Here is a 17,265-nt window from a genome sequence, read left to right as displayed (position 1 = left end):
GGACACAAGATCAAAATTAATGATATTCTGGCTGACTTATGCTTATAAACACTGCCAGCCTAAAAGGGTGACGTTGTAAAATACAGGTCTTCTAATCAACTGAGGTCTGGACAAAGTGACGTAGAATCCAGTATTAGCAAGGAAGGCCTTTTTGCTGCTCAAACAGAGACGTGCTCACATCAGTAAGAGCAGCACAAGTTGGGAGTTTTTGTGCTAGTCCCCAAAAGCTCGGTTTAAATAATACTAAGACTGTGACCCAAACTGACAGTGGCGAGGAAATCCCAGTCAAGGCTGATCCTGATCCTTTGATTTTTACTCTATGCACTGAGCTGGATCTAAGAAGTGCGGCTCGAACACCAAGGCTAAACAAAATTTTTCATTTCACATCCAATTTTTTCGTTGAAAAATCAGTTTTCCACAAAAAAAATGGTAACGAAATTGTTTTGTTCAAAGTTTTTTGTTTTTTTTTTATGGAAGAAAAGTTGCATTTTTCAGCTAGCTCTACACAGGGGTCACATTTGGTTTAAATTATTTACAGACATATATCTGCTTAAAGAGAGAAGGTGTCATTAACTGTGTCACAAATTCAGCGTTAGGTGCCTTCAGACACCAGCTGACTTTTATGCTTAGGCTCATGCAGAATGTTCATGGCTAGATTTCAAAAGAGCTCAGCACTTATCAGGTGCATGATGGATACTGAGCTTTTCTGAAGATCTGGCTCTCATTTTGGTGCCTAAATGGAAGCTGGAATCTTTTGAAACTCTTGCTTTAAATCTGCCATGAGCTGCCAGCTGCTAAGGCCATGGCATTGCATAATTGGCAGTATGACTATCTATCTGACCTGGGTATCTGAGCATTTTTGCACAAGACATCCTAATAAAAACCAAAACTCTAATGCACCAATATCCCCACCAAGTACAAGTGCACTGCTAATGCTGACATGTGACAAAGGAGGACTCTTATCTACCAAGATGTGCAAACCTCAAATGCCAAAAGACATGCCACCTGTTTTCAAACCTGTTGGCTTTTCCTGCCCTAACTCTTTGCCAGAGAGCACAGGTGTCGGAGCATCGGCATAGAGCTTCACAGGATTGGTGAAGACAATTGGAATAGATGGGATTTGGAAAAGGCAAAATGGTTTCTAAAGGGAAGCGAGCCCAGCTTGATAGTGGTTTTTGTTTCAGTTATACAGGTGAGAAGTAATGAGTTAGAATTAGGAAGAACTTAAAGATTAGTGTTCTTTCTGCACTTGTGTTTACCTTTGCACTATCATAACACATCAGAGTTCCCCTCCATGAAACCTGACATGTATTCATATAAAATTGAATACACGCCTATATCCTGCAAATAAAATATTAATGACTTTATTTATTAATATCATTCTGCATAAAGTGCATTAAAACACATTCCACAGGAACACTTGTTAAATTCTTTTTCACTCAATGAAAGTGACAGCATAGAACCAAAAGTACTTATACTGCATATAGCGAAATTATGGGCTGAGGACACACAATAAATCCAACTCTGCCATAATTTTTCAAGATATATCTGCATCTAATCACTATTGGTTTTTGTTGCTATGGGAATATAGGCGAGTTTTCCAGTGATGACATTCCTGCATAGCCATCTCCATTCTGAAGTCTAGAGACCAGACACACCAAATAGCACCATATTTTATTCTAAAGAACCACTGTTGTAATTGCCTTTTTGAGGCAGTATCCCATCACCTCTCCTTGCGCCTTTGCATTCCTCCTCCATGAGGAAGCTGAACGGTCTCTGGCAGAAAGCTCCTGTTCCAAGGTGCTAGCTATAGAATTCCATTTTCCCAGCACAAGAAATTCAAGACCATCTCTGAATTTACGTCCCCATTTTTTCTATTTAAAAAAAATTAATAAAATCAGGGTTTTTACTGCTTGCCAGTCAGAGAAATCCAAAGGGAAGACCAGAACAGACGGGTGTCTAGGGAGCACATGGAGAACTGTACTGGTTCTGGAGCACTATGGCGTCTGGTGGTGTTAGTTGTTAGTCTGCCTGAACTTTTAAAATACTTGAATTGGGAAGTTCTCACTCCCAGCAGCCTAGACCTCTTGGTACACTGGTATTAGAGCACATTGGCACAGCAGTCCCATCCAGAGCTGTTTGGCTGTTCTTCTGGGATGCTGGCCCTACTGAGCAGTTTCCTAAATTGTGTTTGAGACTTGTGTGTACCTTTCGCAAGACCTCAGCTGAGGCTCTTCTTGCAGACCTTATGGGCAGGGTTAAATAATTTCCCAGAACTGTGCTAAGCATTCTCATTGGGAAACAACCTATTCCCTCAAAGGTAAAATAAATAAGGAATTGGCAACAGTGGGCTAGCGAGACAATTCTGCCTGATTTCATGCTTTATAGAAATCTCGTTTTCTTTTTTAGTATCTAGGTCTGGTATCATACCAAGTGAGATATATAGGCAGCTAATTTGTCATTGTACAGAAGTATATAGAAGTTAAGGTTATAAATACCGAAAAGATAAAGTCTTTATATTAAATTATTAGCTCACTCTCTCCATTCAAAGTATACACAGGACATAGCAAAGGAAAAGACGCACAACTCACACAGTGAAACACAGACCTTTCACAAACTGGACCAGCCTTCAAAGTGAAAGGATTTTGACATATACTTTCAGCTCATGGCTAGCAATAAGCAGAACCCATAATTAAATTGCCCATAAAAACCCTTTCAAAGACCTGTCAATTTCTCTGCATGGCCTTTGCCCATGCAGTGGCCACCTACTTTATAAGAGGAACAAGAGAGATCAGTGAGAAAAAATGCCAAATGAGAAGCAAAACTGGTGAAAGGTGACCTGATGGAGCAGAAAGCTATTTGTTTTATGCTTGGTGCAGTTTGGGGAAAGTTTAAAACGGCCAAACTGGAACGCAATATACCTAATGCAGCAGCTTACATTCACTATTGTTGAATAGTCTCATATGTTGGACAGGAAGATTCCAAACTTTACACTCTTGTTATTATATTTGTAAACAGTGGAACCATAAAAGGATACAAAAAAGTGTTAGCTGTCTCCATTGCACTTCAATCAGGGTCAGACTGGCATGCAAATTGTGCTCAGCAATGTCAACATTGATTGTGCCTTAGCACATAACAGGAAAGACTACAAGAAGGTTGTTGTTACCAACCACGAAGTGAAGTCCTAGCACCAATCCCCGCTCCCTATCCTGACATGGGGAGCTGATGCAAAACTCTATGGACCTCTTCACTGGCTTTTGTGCACTCTGTTACAGAATACTGCTAACCTGTTTAAGCACATAGCTCCCACACATCACTTGTCAATCTCAACTTAACATAGTCATGTGGATTCTTATTGATGCAGTAAAACCAGGGCCACAACCATAGCTTCCCATACTGGCGCATATCCACCCATCTCACATGCATCATGACACAAGACTTTTTCAGATTTTCCATCGTATTTGTCCTGGAAGGCCTTTTTCCCCACATGAAGACCTAAATAACATACTGACTCAAATCCAGAAAAACCTTTATTTGCTTGCAGCAAAGAACTCAAAACTCAATAGCGAGCAAGGTGGAAGGATGCCAACATGCCGAACACACACCTCATTAAGGGGGAGGAAAGTGCTTTTAATTTCTCTCTTCCATGGTATGTTTTCCGATTCAATGCATGGAATGGGACCTGCCTCACTCTCCCCCGATCTCCTCTCACTTCTTTTCCTTAGTTTTTCTGGGTCATAACTGGAAGACAGGATAAACCACTAGCTGTGCTAAGACCGTGCACCAACCTCTGGAAGCACCCGCTGCAACGTATAGGTAATTCGAGTGACCGAAATCTTCTCTCAAGTTTGCAGGAAGATAACCAGCTCAGACAGATAAAGTCCTCATACACGCAGAAAAACTGGTATGCTACTTCACATATGGCTAAACATAACCAGGGCTGCAAACATCACTCAAATGCAGCAAATCATTAGGGGAAAAACAAAAATCCATAAGAAGAAAAGGAGTATTAGTGGCACCTTAGAGACTAACCAATTTATTTGAGCATGAGCTTTCGTGAGATACAGCTCACTTCATCAGATGCTTCATTGGAGCTGTAGCTCACGAAAGCTTATGCTCAAATAAATCGGTTAGTCTCTAAGGTGCCACAAGTCCTCCTTTCCTTTTTGCGGATACAGACTAACACGGCTGCTACTCTGAAACAAAAATCCATGTTCTTGTAGTGCTCATGGAAAGAACATTACAAAGGTTTGAAGCTTGTCACAAGGTAGAAAAGGCAGTCAGATGACAGCATTAGCTTTTTTGGACCTGCTGACTATCAGAGCTGGCGCTTATGAAGAGATCAAGTTGGCACGTCTGACACCGGTGTGGGACACTTTAGGCAGACACTGGGCTGGATTCTAATCTGAGACATGTGAACATCCATTCCTGAACAACATGAAAAGCTTTCTCTGCTCAGGCAAAGCATCGGATTTCCAGGGCTATGCAGTCATGATCCCACATACCTCAGATTAGAGCTGAGCACAGAGAGTAGAGAAATAGTGCCATTTAGGAGGCTTTTTTATGTGTTTGTTTATTTATTACTTTGGAAAAGAAAATAAGACTTCAAAGTTTCAGAACAAACAAACACTTGGCCAACAAAAAAAAAAGAAAAGTTGAAGCTTTAGCTTTCTATAAATCTCATTTGTCCAGAGCTACAGCTCCACATTTATTTTTCCAAATACAGGTTCATATTTAGCAATATACATTTTATTATAACCATTATCAGAAAATCAAGATTGCTGGAATTTTGTACTTCAAGCTACACTGCTCACCAATACTATAAAATGCATCAAACATTAGGTTCCCAGTGTAGTCAAAACAGAATTAATATTTAAAACATGATGTTGCAAGCCACCTGGGATCACTTGAAATGGAAATGAGTTTACCATCCAGTGAATACTGAGAAAATAGAACCTATAGGGAATGGAGAGCATGGGAGAGTACAGTCTGCAAGCTTATTGACAAATACAAAAATATGAGAGAGAGTAAACTGGGCAATTTCGCACTGATTAAAGCAAGTTACAATCCAGAGGTCTGCCTTCATCTCTTTTCCTGTCTAACAGAAGACACCATTAGCTTCCCAGCTAACAACATGGAGGAAAAGGTCCTGCAGTCAGCCTTTAATAAAAAAAAAAAAAAAATGTGAAAAAGACCATTTTCTGGCTACACCGTTATTCTGAGCGTCGGGGCACATTTTGTAGAACAAACAGTCTTAAATCCCTTCCATCTGCATCAGGACAGGGCATTAACGCTGATGCCGAATTTGCATCTCTGAAGAAGGAGCCAGATAAAGTGCATGTGGCCCATCAGCCAGACACGTAACTATTTAGAAGTCGAAGTAAATGATGTATATATCCCTAAAACCCAGTGAAAGATTCTGCACTTTCCTTTTAGGAAGTAGGACATGAGCTCTTTAGTTTACACAGAACAATAGGCGTTTTCAATCAAGCCACACAAAGAGCCTTGGAGAGCTGCATAAGTCTAACCTGACGCAGCTTTTCCATATGAGATGCAGAAGTGCAGACACAGGATAGTGCTTTTCCCTCTCTGCGCTGCCAGCACTCTTCAGAGGATTTGTCTGATGGCTTTTAGCCACAGACACAGTACTAGGCTGACAGCCTCAAGTATCTAAATAGAATAAATCACTTGGCTTCACTTCTCCTTGCCGAGGGGAAACTGTGAGTCCATGAGGCTCTCACTTCCTACCGGCGGGGTTGAAGAGTCAGGGCTGGTTACGTACCTGCAACCTAGATTCAGAGCTATCCTTCTGCCTCCAAAAGTTTCTTTGAACTTCTCAAACAGGGACTTCATCCTGGGACAAAGGCTAGAGTCCTGGCAGACAAGACCGCTGAGAGTGCCACAACAGCAGGGTGGATTTGTCTCCAAAGGGCTCAGGCCCTCACCAGCATTCTTTTGCCAACTTCACAATCTGAGGGCAGAACTAGCCCGCACCGCAGCACAGTGCAGTATTTGCTGAGTCACTGATCCAAACACAGGTGTTTTGCTGCCTTTGCCACTATCTGTAGCAGCTCTGACGTGTTATTCCTAGGAAGGACATTGCAGTCCCTGCAGTGCTGCTTTGTACTCACTGGACTGTTATGCATTCGGTGTAATTTCTGCAAAGACTGGGTGATTTTATGCCCAGTAGCTCAACACTTATTACTTATGCATAGTAGGAGCTCAGCTGTAAAATCTCATGTTTCAGGGCATAAACTGATCACTGCAGGGGTCAGGAAGGAGTCCTTTTTCCCCAAGTATAGCAACACTCAGCTGGTCCAGGGAATTATGGAGAGTGACAGATAACTCAGGTGTCTAAATACAGAATAGGTACAATTTTCAAAAGCCCCTAAATGACTTCGGAGGCCATCTCCCTCTGAAGCATGAAGTGTTTGCCACTTCCACAGGCAAAATATGAAACTTAGCAGGCAGGTCAGTGATCTGATCCACTATGGAAAGTCCTACATTCCAGCGATTTTACAGAGCTGGGGATGTCCGTAGAAAGAGTGGGGTAATAATCAAGAATGGGCCTTTTTTCTATCCATGCATACATATATACATGCATGCCTGCAGCCCTTCTTTTCATGTTCTAGAGCGTGAGGTCTGAGAAGGGAATTTATAAACAATTCTCCTCTTTTGAAAGAGGACTTTGTTAATACAACACCAGTGGAGAAAACATGTTATAAGTGGATTCTGACATTTTCAGCAACAAAAGATTAATCTAGTTTACTAGGATGGCTGTTGTTGGCTTAATTGCTAGCAGTATCTGGTACACCTGGTTGGGAATTTTTTATCAAAATATTTTTTCATCAAAAATGCTGATTCCCTTGCAAGAAAGTGTTGGTTTTGATGAATTTTCTGTTTTGAAACATTTTTGAAATGAAACATTTGAAATTGTTGAAACATCCCATTTCAACATTTTCAAAAAGGAAAAATATTTTTTTCAGGTGAAAATGACTGTTTAGAAATTAAGTTAAATTTAATTTATACTTAAATTTAAAAATGTCAAAATCTAAAACAAAATGTTTTAAAATTACTGTTTGGATTGATCCAATCTAAAGTTTTTCTGGATTTTCAGTTTGTGAAAATTTTGAGATTGACCTTTTGTCCCAAATTGGGACAGGAAACATTTAAAATTTTGAAAATTCTTGTAGTATGAGAAAACAAACAAATCTCTGCAGTACTATGTGGATATTGGGGATAGCAAGGCCCAATGGGGATACTAGAAGGGAGCAAATTTTAATTCTCTAAATTTCTGTCCTGCACTTCGGAAGAGAAAAACTTTCTGCCTCATTTTTATTTCAAGCTCGTGTGTGAGCTATGGGCATTTCCAAAAAGTGGCTGTGAAATCCTTGGACTCTTCGCAGCTATTCCACTTCACTGAACGCAGCACAAGAAGCTGCAAATGTAAACAGGGCCGAGAGCTCTTGCTGAAGTCCACCCTGCGAGTTATGCAGGAATTAAACTCTGTGCTTTTTCTGGACAGGGACTGACAAATTGGGACAAAACACCTGCCCCTGGCAAACATCAAGCAACATACAAACAATTGCCAAATTCTAATTTATTATGGGCACCATTTCCTCCTGCAGGAGAGACATGTGACCACAAAACTAACTGCACCTAGCCATGTAACTACTGTGACAGGGTCGGGCCAGATGGCTATAGGAGAGTAATAGAAGGCAGATATATTAGCCCCAGGCTAAGTAGGTCCCTTTTCCCTGGGTAAGGTAACAGGGAAGGTTCCAGAACAATCAGGAACCTTCTGGAGACAATTAAGACAGGCTGATTAGAACACCTGCAGCCAATCAAGAAGCTGCTAGTATCAATTAAGGCAGGCTAATCACGGCACCTGGGTTTTAAAAACGAGCTCACTTCAGTTTGTGCTGTGCGTGTGAGGAGCTGGGAGCAAGAGGCACTAGGAGCTGAGGGTGAGAACGCGGACTGTTGGAGGACTGAGGTGTACAAGCATTATCAGACACCAGGAGGAAGGTCCTATGGTGAGGATAAAGAAGGTGTGGGGAGGAGGCCATGGGGAAGTAGCCCAGGGAGTTGTAGCTGTCGCACAGCTGTTCCAGGAGGCACTCTAGACAGCTGCATTCTACAGGGCCCTGGGCTGGAACCCGGAGTAGAGGGCGGGCCCGGGTTCCCCCCAAATCCTCCCAACTCCTGGTCAGACACAGGAGTCGTCGACCTGGACTGTGGGTTCAGAAAAACGGCCAAGCTGAGGGCTGCTGTGAAGCTCCAAGGCGAGCAAATCTGCCGATAAGCGCGAGACCCACCAAGGCAGAGCAGGAACTTTGTCACACTACCCAACAAGTAGGTGAAGGTGGGAGGACAAATGCAATAACTCAGGTGTCTAAATACAGAATAGGTACAATTTTCAAAAGCCCCTAAATGATTTCGGAGGCCAAGACTCACTGAAAGTTACTAGGACTAGGGATCCTAAGGCGCTAAGTCACTTTTGAAATTGGGGATTTAGGTGATTAAATAACTTAGGTGCTTTTGAAAAACTGATTCATTGTATTAATAATGGTAATTCTGATGTATTAATAATATTAATTTTGTTTGTTATACAAAAATTAACTGTGGATGATACAAAGTTAGAATCTGGATTCACACCCAATCTCCCCAAAGCTCAAGGAGATCTGAGGTTTTGATTCAAGAGCAACTCTAACCAAAACAGAACGCAGACTTACTGGAATGGGCTTGAGTCTCAATTTCTCTGAATGAGCGTAAATCAGGAATAATTCCACGGAAGCTAAATTACACTGGCATTAATACGGTTTTAAGATCAGAACCAAGCCCTGTATCCTTTTCCAATAACTCCTAAAATCAACCAATCTGTTCTGATTGTGATGTGGATTCAAATGATGTTCTGCAATTATTATACCAGCTAAACAGATCTGTTCCCCACTGGATTGAGTCTATAAATGGAAATCACAGACAGGAACTGAAAGTTATGATTAGCAAATGAGGAATTTCTGTTTGTGGTTAGACCCTTTGGGTGTTATGATCATATGTCACTTTTATCAAATAGTATGTCAAGCCTCTGACATGTAGAAAATGATGTGAAATCACTTGAAATTACATGATTGCTGAATGCCTGAGAGAATAATGAATAGTGAATAACATGCCTCGTGTGTGAGCAGCCACTAATGTTAAACAAATGTCATCTCTTTTCCGTTCAGAAGATTGTGAAATACTAATTTCACAAGAGAAAGAATTGCAACAAAAACTATGTTTAATAGCAATAACAGTGCAATTTTACCCAACCAAAATAAGGGAATTAAACAGTAAAATGATCATGTTACTGGAGGAGGCTTGGAGCAGGGTCTTATCCTAAGAGTGCATAGGCTTTGCTTAACAGCATGGTCCTGACTGCACACATTTTTTAGATGAAATCTCTGATAACATTTCTGTTAGCAGATTGCTAGAAGATGGCCAGAAGTGAGCTTTTAAATGAACTGGGCAGATTGACTTTGATGGTATATGGAAGTTTACGTCAATATTGGACCAGATTCTCCTGGCCCACTATTCTATGCTCAGTGCAAGTCCAGAGAAATGAGCAAAGCACTGCTCCCCACTCTCGGAGAGAACGGACACCAGCCCAATCCCAAAATCCAGGTGGAGCAGCCTTTAGCCCACTCTAACATACACCTGGTAAAAGTGGGAGGAGTCACCTGGATTGAAGAATGGGCCAATAATATCCCCTTTTCTCCTGCACCAGGAGCCAGCAAAGGCCTGGTGGAGGAGCTACCACAATGGCCCTGTACTTCTGGAGCCTTCTCTGAGGCAGGGGAATCCTTCTGGGGCCACTGAAGCTGCAGAACTGGGTCCATTAGCTGTACATTCAGGAGAGGCATGGCATTTTCTCCTCCAAAATGAAAAGTCTGATCACTGAAAATAGGAAAAAGTACCCCTCAAAATGTCCAATACTAGCAGCAAGGTGCCCTCTCTTCCTCTCTCACAGAAGTCTGCGTGCATCTGTGTACACACGTTTATGTTTCCTTCTCTCCTATAAATTGCTCTGTCCATTAATGCATGATTTACTGATACTAGATTATCTGCAAATCCAAAATATGTCATGGAGTTCAGAACAGCAGAACATTTTCAGAAACACAGTATGGACCAGTAGGTACCTTAAACGCCTTCATTTCTAACTCCCCTAGACAATAACTACATGAATAAAACATTCCACAATTGATTTATTTACTGCTACTAATGTTCCCATCCACACATGAGTTCAGCACAGTTCAAGGTAGTAAGCACTTCCATATTACTGTCCCAGTTTATTCTTCACTGCATATGTTCAGCAGGGGGCAGTGAGTCAGCCTATGAATCATATTTATGGTATTGTGAGCCACACTGGCTCTCCCTGTGTAGCACACAAAGAATCTGAGAAAGCAGAGGTTTTATTTGAAGCTTAGAAATTCATAATCCACAGTATGTCTATTAGTTATTGAAGGGAGATTTTTAAATTTGTTAGTCTCTCAGGTGCCACAAGTACTCCTTTTCTTTTTGCGAATACAGACTAACACAGCTGCTACTCTGAAACCTGAAGGGAGATAGTAATTTCCTTCAAAGGAACAAAACTGAAAATGATATGGAATGTCCTGCTGCGAAACCAAATCCCTGCGCTGGTTTGAAAATCTCAACTAGTACCTCTTCCTATGTCTATTTCAATTTATTATTCCTGTAGACACATATTGGGCCATATTACATCAAAATGAAACTTGTGCCTTAAAAGGAGCTCCATAGTTTTCCCTTTTGAGGCATTTTCACACTATAATGATATAGTCTTCTCAGCATTTGGGCCACATCCTCCATTGGGGTAAATTGGCACAGCTCTAGTAAATGAAGCTACACTGATTTACACCAACAGAGAATCTGAGTCAAGCTCTCATACATATTTATGCAGAGTATTTATCAAGCACAGGACAGTGAAAGGAGGATCAGAGACACTTGTTGTCTTTCATAACCAATTATAGTTAAGCCCTGAGCATGTCGCTACTAAGCAAGAATTTCCAGGTGAGGCTCACACCTTTGACTGATGCAAAGGTAAGACTCAAGGTCAATGTTGAGAGCTAATAGCCTTACATGGGCTGCTGAGCAAGTCGCTTTCAGTTACCAAATGGGGACAGCCCTTTTGTCTTTTATTTAAAAGACAGGCCATTCAAACACTAAAGAATTTACAGATCAAGTCATTAAGATGTGTATTTCTGTAAGAGCTGAAGTGCTGATAACTCAGGCTGAGGCAGCAAAGAACATTTGCTCTCTAAGCAAACATCAGACATAAAAGAGACAGGTTGTGACTTGTCTCCTTTGGTGCCCTGACATGGTCTGATGCTGTGCATGCTGTTTAAGCAAGTGGAGCAGGGTCAAGGAAGGTCCATTAGCTGATCACAGAGAGTTGCCTAGCATACCTTCTGAGAGAAGGCAAGAAACCTCCACAAAACAGTCACAACACATCGAATGTGATACGTGTTATGCTCATTTTACAAATGCCTCAATGGAGGCACAGGACGTCCTTTGCCCAAGGCTACACAGCAAGTCAGTGGCAGAAATGGGAATAGACCCCTGGAGTCCAACTCCCAGTCACACTGCACCAAGTACTAGACTATCGTTCTCTCTGTAATGTGGCTCCTAGAAGAGCGATCCTGTGTTTGCCAGGGAATCGCGACATGCACTAACCTCTAAGATCCTCCTTCCTTGAAAGAGGAACAAGATATGCTAAAGGACCAACTTCTGAATGATGCTGCTATGACTGCAGAGTGTTATCCCACAGAAAGGTATGCAGGTTGTCACCCTATTTGCCTTATCGACCACAAAAACAAGAAAAAGGAAGGCTCCTTATAACCTGAATGAAATAATGTATATACATATTACCCTGTTTTTGAATATTGTCTCAGGGGTTGTGGTTTTAAAGGTGTAACTGAGCCTGGTGGAAGGCCTGAGTTAATGTTTTACAATTTTTAAAAATTAGTATTCATCTTACTGAGCTGTGCTGATTTTAAAACACGTATTTACTGTGTTGTGTGCTATGCCTTAAGGCTCAGACACTACATTAATAAATGGTTTCAGAGTAGCAGCCGTGTTAGTCTGTATCCGCAAAAAGAAAAGGAGTACTTGTGGCACCTTAGAGACTAACCAATTTATTTGAGCATAAGCTTTCATGAGCTACAGCCCACTTCATCGGATGCATGCATGTATCTCACGAAAGCTTATGCTCAAATAAATTGGTTAGTCTCTAAGGTGCCACAAGTACTCCTTGTTCTTTTTACATTAATAAACTATCCTAGAAAAAGGAAAGTCATGAAGAGCTGCATATGAGCAGCATGAGCCGAACACTGCATCCTTTTGTTCTATAACCAGACAAGACTGGAATCTGCTAACTGCTAAGAGAAATGACTAAGGTGAACAGAGAGACACTAGGCTGCAAACACATTACAACTTGCAGAGGATGAATCTTCCTTCTCAAAGCACAGATTCTTTATGTTCAAGACAGGCTCTTACCTTTCAACTCTCCTAGATCCAAGGTCTTCCCTAGTTGTTCTAATAAGTCGACCCTGGCTGCGTTCTTTTTGTGCTTTTTGCCATCATAATGTTGTTGTGCCATCATGGGGTTATTGAACCAGGCTGCACAGAGCTGGCAGTACCTGTCTGAGTCTCTTCTTTGGTGAGGTGAAGACACCACAGGAGAACTATCCACATGCGGTTGCTTTAGTGAACTCAGAGTGGTTTCTGTAAAAGAAAACAATCAGACATGGAGTCTTCCCAGCCCAACCACTATTCATACCACACCAGAACCTTGAATAGACAGGCCCCACGTTTGACACAAAGAAGAATTAGCAGCGGTTAGCACCTTCCATTGCAAAGACTGCTGCTCTACATATTTTGAACAGTATGGCTTAGAAATCTACCATCTCCCTTAAAACAGAAATGTTAGTGTGCTTAGGTAGCATGAAACTATTCCTCAATTATTTGCATTTACACCAGCTCAGGAAGTAAAGCTTCTTTTAGTTATAGTTACATGCTTTATTATTAAACTTTACCTGTTAACATTTTCTTGTTAAAACTGCTACTTATAATATAAACATACTGGTGAAAAATAATCAAAAATAGTAATCAAAGAGCATAACCTTATGTATGGACATTACATGTATAAAACCAAACATTTCTCAGGGTAGGAAAACTGTTAGATTTATAATCATCTGAACATTCTCGTTTTCAGTTTGTTTTTAGAAAAGAATAGGAAAAAAAAACAGAAGAATTTTAAAATGCCACAGATAAAGACCATATTCAGTAGTCAATCCCCTCGCTCAAATATCTTAATACACTATTAATAGGTGCCACCAACATCTAAACCTTCTGGTTTAGCCCCTCAGTCCTCTTCAAAGTCGCCAGAAGGCTCTAGCAGTCTACTTTTTAAAAAGTGATCCTGATTCAAAAGGTTTCAAAAGAAAAATGGATCATTAGTCATAATGCAAAACAAGAGCTGCATGTGTTTGCTGTGATCTCTCTGCTGAATATAGTACAGCTGATAAAAGAAAAATTAATTTATAATAAAAAGGTAAAAATTGTGATGCTATTGGAATACCAGAATACACACTTATTAGTACTTAATTGGCACACCTAGCTCATGTGGTTTTCCATTTTTAGATTTTAAATAAAATGTTTAATATCAAAATAATTACTTAAAACTATGCTTTCAGGAAATATGCTTCTTGGGATAAGAGTAGGAAAATTTGCACTCTAAAAATCAGTTTGAGAGCTCTTCTGATCCAAAGGTTTCACCGTTATTGTAGCTCAGCTCTAATGAAATTGCAGCTGGAGGGACTGACAAAGTGATGAAAGAACTTCATTATTTGATTCTGCAAAGTTCCTCAGTGAGCAAAATAACGATAGATTTAGGCACATAATTATGACCTGAACCCTCTGTGATCTCCCCCATGGTTCAAGAGTGTTAATACAAGTTACAAATCTTCAGCTGATCGGTATATGAAAGGATCTCTATTAGCTTTCATTAAGGAAATGATATCTTGCCTCTAATGTTACTTACGACCTTATCAATTTTCAGGGTTTTTGTAAGAGAGTGTCTATTGTTTTTTATTGGCAATGGCAAAGCTATTGGATTTTCATTGCCTGAATTACAGTTGGTTCTGAAACATAGTTCTCCTACTTCCTAAGCCCTGATCGGGGAACCATTTAGGAAGAGAAAAATATCCTAGACTGATACCTCATATGTGCTGGCAAGATTGATACACTACAGAGTATTAACAAAATGGGCTCCTTTGGGTATTAGTTAACAAAATTATTATATAATTGACTCTTCTGTGGAGACATTTATTCTCCTCTTTGTATTGGCTAATGGACTTTCCACTTACCCTTGTTGAATTTATTTCATTCCACAAAGTGACAGTGTTGTCTATTCACTGTATAGCTATTGGTTTTAGAATAGCAGCCATGTTAGTCTGTATCCGCAAAAAGAAAAGGAGAACTTGTGGCAGCTCAGAGACTAAAATTTATTTGAGCATAAGCTTTCGTGAGCTACAGCTCACTTCATCAGATGCTTCATCAGAGCTGTAGCTCACAAAAGCTTATGCTCAAATAAATTTGTTAGTCTCTAAGGTGCCACAAGTCCTCCTTTTCTTTTTGTATAGCTGTTGTTTCATGGTATAGTTAGAAACAAAAAGAAGGGTAGTTCTGCTAAATAAGACTGTCTCCCGTTCCCACATCCACTGCTTGCCTTAGACTGTACGCCCTTTGGGGCAAAGCCCGTGTGCTTGAAGACTGCCTAGCACAATGGAGCCCTAATCCTGACTGCGGCTTTTAGGTGCTTCTCCAGTACAAAATAATAAGTAGGAACCCTAGCTACCCTTACTCTCAAGCTAATGCAGCTCACTGATTTTACTCTGTGTTGTTATTGTTCCTTCCCCACATTTTATCCATTCACATTGCCACTGCGCGAGGGACTGTGTGCTGGGGGCTCAGAGAGGGACTTGGGACTGGCTGGGGTAAATCCACCCCAACCCCACTCCGGGTGGGCTGTGAAGGAGTCTGCAGCCCAGAGCAGTCTCCTGATGGGGAGCTGCCGGCAGGGCCACTTGTTTGGCACAACAGCCCCAAGCAAATTCCCCAATTCTCTGCTGGGACGGGAGCCCACGTCACTGGGGAGAGCTCTGGGCGCTCTAGGGAGAAATCCTGAGGTAAAATCCTGGGGCAAGGCACCATCCTGGAACAGGCTGTGCCACAAGAGGGCTCCTGCCTCACTGCCCCCTTCACTCACCCACGAAAAGGAGCATGGTCTCGCTGTAGCGCACGCAAAGCCTTTTATTCACATGATACGCCACAGTCTGCGGATGCCTCCTGGTAAACGCACGTCCTCCCAAAGCCAAACAAGGTTACAGCAGCTCCTCACTCCCATGCCAAGGTCACCATTCCCGGGTCACCCACCCGAGAGCCATTAGCCAGCTCTTTCTGAGCCAGGTCCAGGGCCCCTCTCCAGGCCCCCACCCTGATCGTGCCAAGACCCACTTCTCTCCCACAAGCGTTCTCCAGTAGCCCCAGTCAGGTCTCCTCACCTAGGAGTCCTCCTACCTGTCGCACTGTCTATTCAGGACCACAACCCTCCATTGCTGAAAGGGGGCACCCTGGCCACCCTGCCTGAGAGTCCTAGCTCTGCTCCTAGGATCCTCCTGCCTCCTCAACTCCCCTTGCTTCCGGGCCCAGCTTACGCTGACCAGGCTGGTCCTTTCCCAGTTTCCTGGGAGCCTCTGCACAAGCCTTCCTCACTCCCCACAACTTGGCAGGATTCCCCAGCTCCAGCCAGCCCTCCCAACACCTTTCCACAGAAGACATCACGAGCAGTTCGGTTACTGGGCACCTTCAGCTTTTGTCCCTCCAGCACCTCTCTCTCTCACCCTGTTCTCAGACAACTCTCACCCACCCCTTCCTGCAGCGCTCGGTCTCTCCTTTATATGGCCCAGCTGCCTTCTCTGAAGCACATTTGGGAGGCAGCTAATCAGCCACAGATGCACCAGACCCTGCTCCCACTTAAAGGGGCCAGTCACCCTGTGACAGGGACACATCCTCTCCACAGCCCACGCAGGGAGCTGATGGGCCAGTCTGCCAGCTCCTGTCTCAACTACGCCCCTGAGCAGACAAAGATTCCCTCCCTATTCCTGTGCTGCCCAGACATCTGGTTTGGATGGGAGCCAGCAGAGAGGGACCATGCAGAGAGACCCTCAGTATCCGTATCCATGTCTCACCCTTCAAAGTCCTTCACTTTCGAGTGGCTTGGCTAAGACCACATAAGGAAAGAGTGTCACACCCACACCTACTCACCCACCCACCCGCCCACCACTGGGTTACAATCACAGAGCTTGGCATACACAGAGAGCTTCATACATGGCTTCGTGTCAGTCATGGAGCAAAGCCTTTGGATACGACAGCCCGAGTGTCCCCCTCCGACCACATCCCATCACATGCTGCTCTTTTATTTGCGTCTCTAATAATGGTGTTAGAAACAGGAAAGCTGTCCGAGACTGATCTCCATTTCCTGGTCCCTGTCATATGGGTTACTAAGATCACACAGCCTCCGTCTCACAACAGGGGTCAGGGCAGCGGCCACTGACTCCAGTAACTACTGTTAGTGTCCTGTCCATCAGCAAACAGAGGGGGTCACATACACAAGTGTAACTGAACTTTATGACTCTCACTCAGAGGTAAAAAGAAAAGGAGTACTCGTGGCACCTTAGAGACTAACCAATTTACAGCTCACTTCATCGGATGCATTCCTTTATGTGGCCCAGCTGCCTTCTCTGAAGCACATGGAATGCATCTGATGCAGTGAGCTGTAGCTCACGAAAGCTTATGCTCAAATAAATTGGTTAGTCTCTAAGGTGCCACAAGTCCTCCTTTTCTTTTTGCAAATACAGACTAACACAGCTGCTACTCTGAAACCTGTCATTCAGAGGTGACATTTTAGTTGCTTCTGGCAGCTCTTCCTAGGCGAGAGCTTTCTGCATGTCACCAGGAGCCTCGTCTTGGTCTCCAATTCAGAGGGTGCAGAATTCTCTGTGCAAAAGCTAATAATTCCCAGCTTTGTAAACACAGTCATGTAGTTAGTTGTTTAATATCCAATATTTATGCCCACCTTCATTTGCATCTAAATTAGCTGAGGGTATATGACCTTTCCCAACCCACCCACCCTCATATGCTTTGCAT

General features: G+C 42.4%; 1 protein-coding gene across 2 annotated transcripts in view; it reads right to left on the bottom strand.

The window, feature by feature from the left end:
* ZMAT4 (zinc finger matrin-type 4) overlaps window positions 1–17,265 on the bottom strand; it is a 158,418-nt gene that overhangs the window by 36,332 nt on the left and 104,821 nt on the right. For both annotated transcript variants that reach the window (XR_012636338.1, XM_074940021.1), the window contains one exon: window positions 12,553–12,780. Coding sequence is in view for 1 of the 2 variants with exons in the window: in XM_074940021.1 (XP_074796122.1) it covers window positions 12,553–12,780 (228 nt within the window). In the remaining variant the exon portion in view is untranslated. The remainder of the gene's footprint in view (window positions 1–12,552; window positions 12,781–17,265) is intronic.

The sequence above is a fragment of the Natator depressus genome, chromosome 26 (assembly GCF_965152275.1).
Source record: "Natator depressus isolate rNatDep1 chromosome 26, rNatDep2.hap1, whole genome shotgun sequence".
Classification (NCBI taxonomy): Eukaryota; Metazoa; Chordata; order Testudines; family Cheloniidae; genus Natator; species Natator depressus.
Note: the sequence above shows the minus strand (reverse complement) of the source record. Positions and strands in the feature narration are given on the sequence as shown.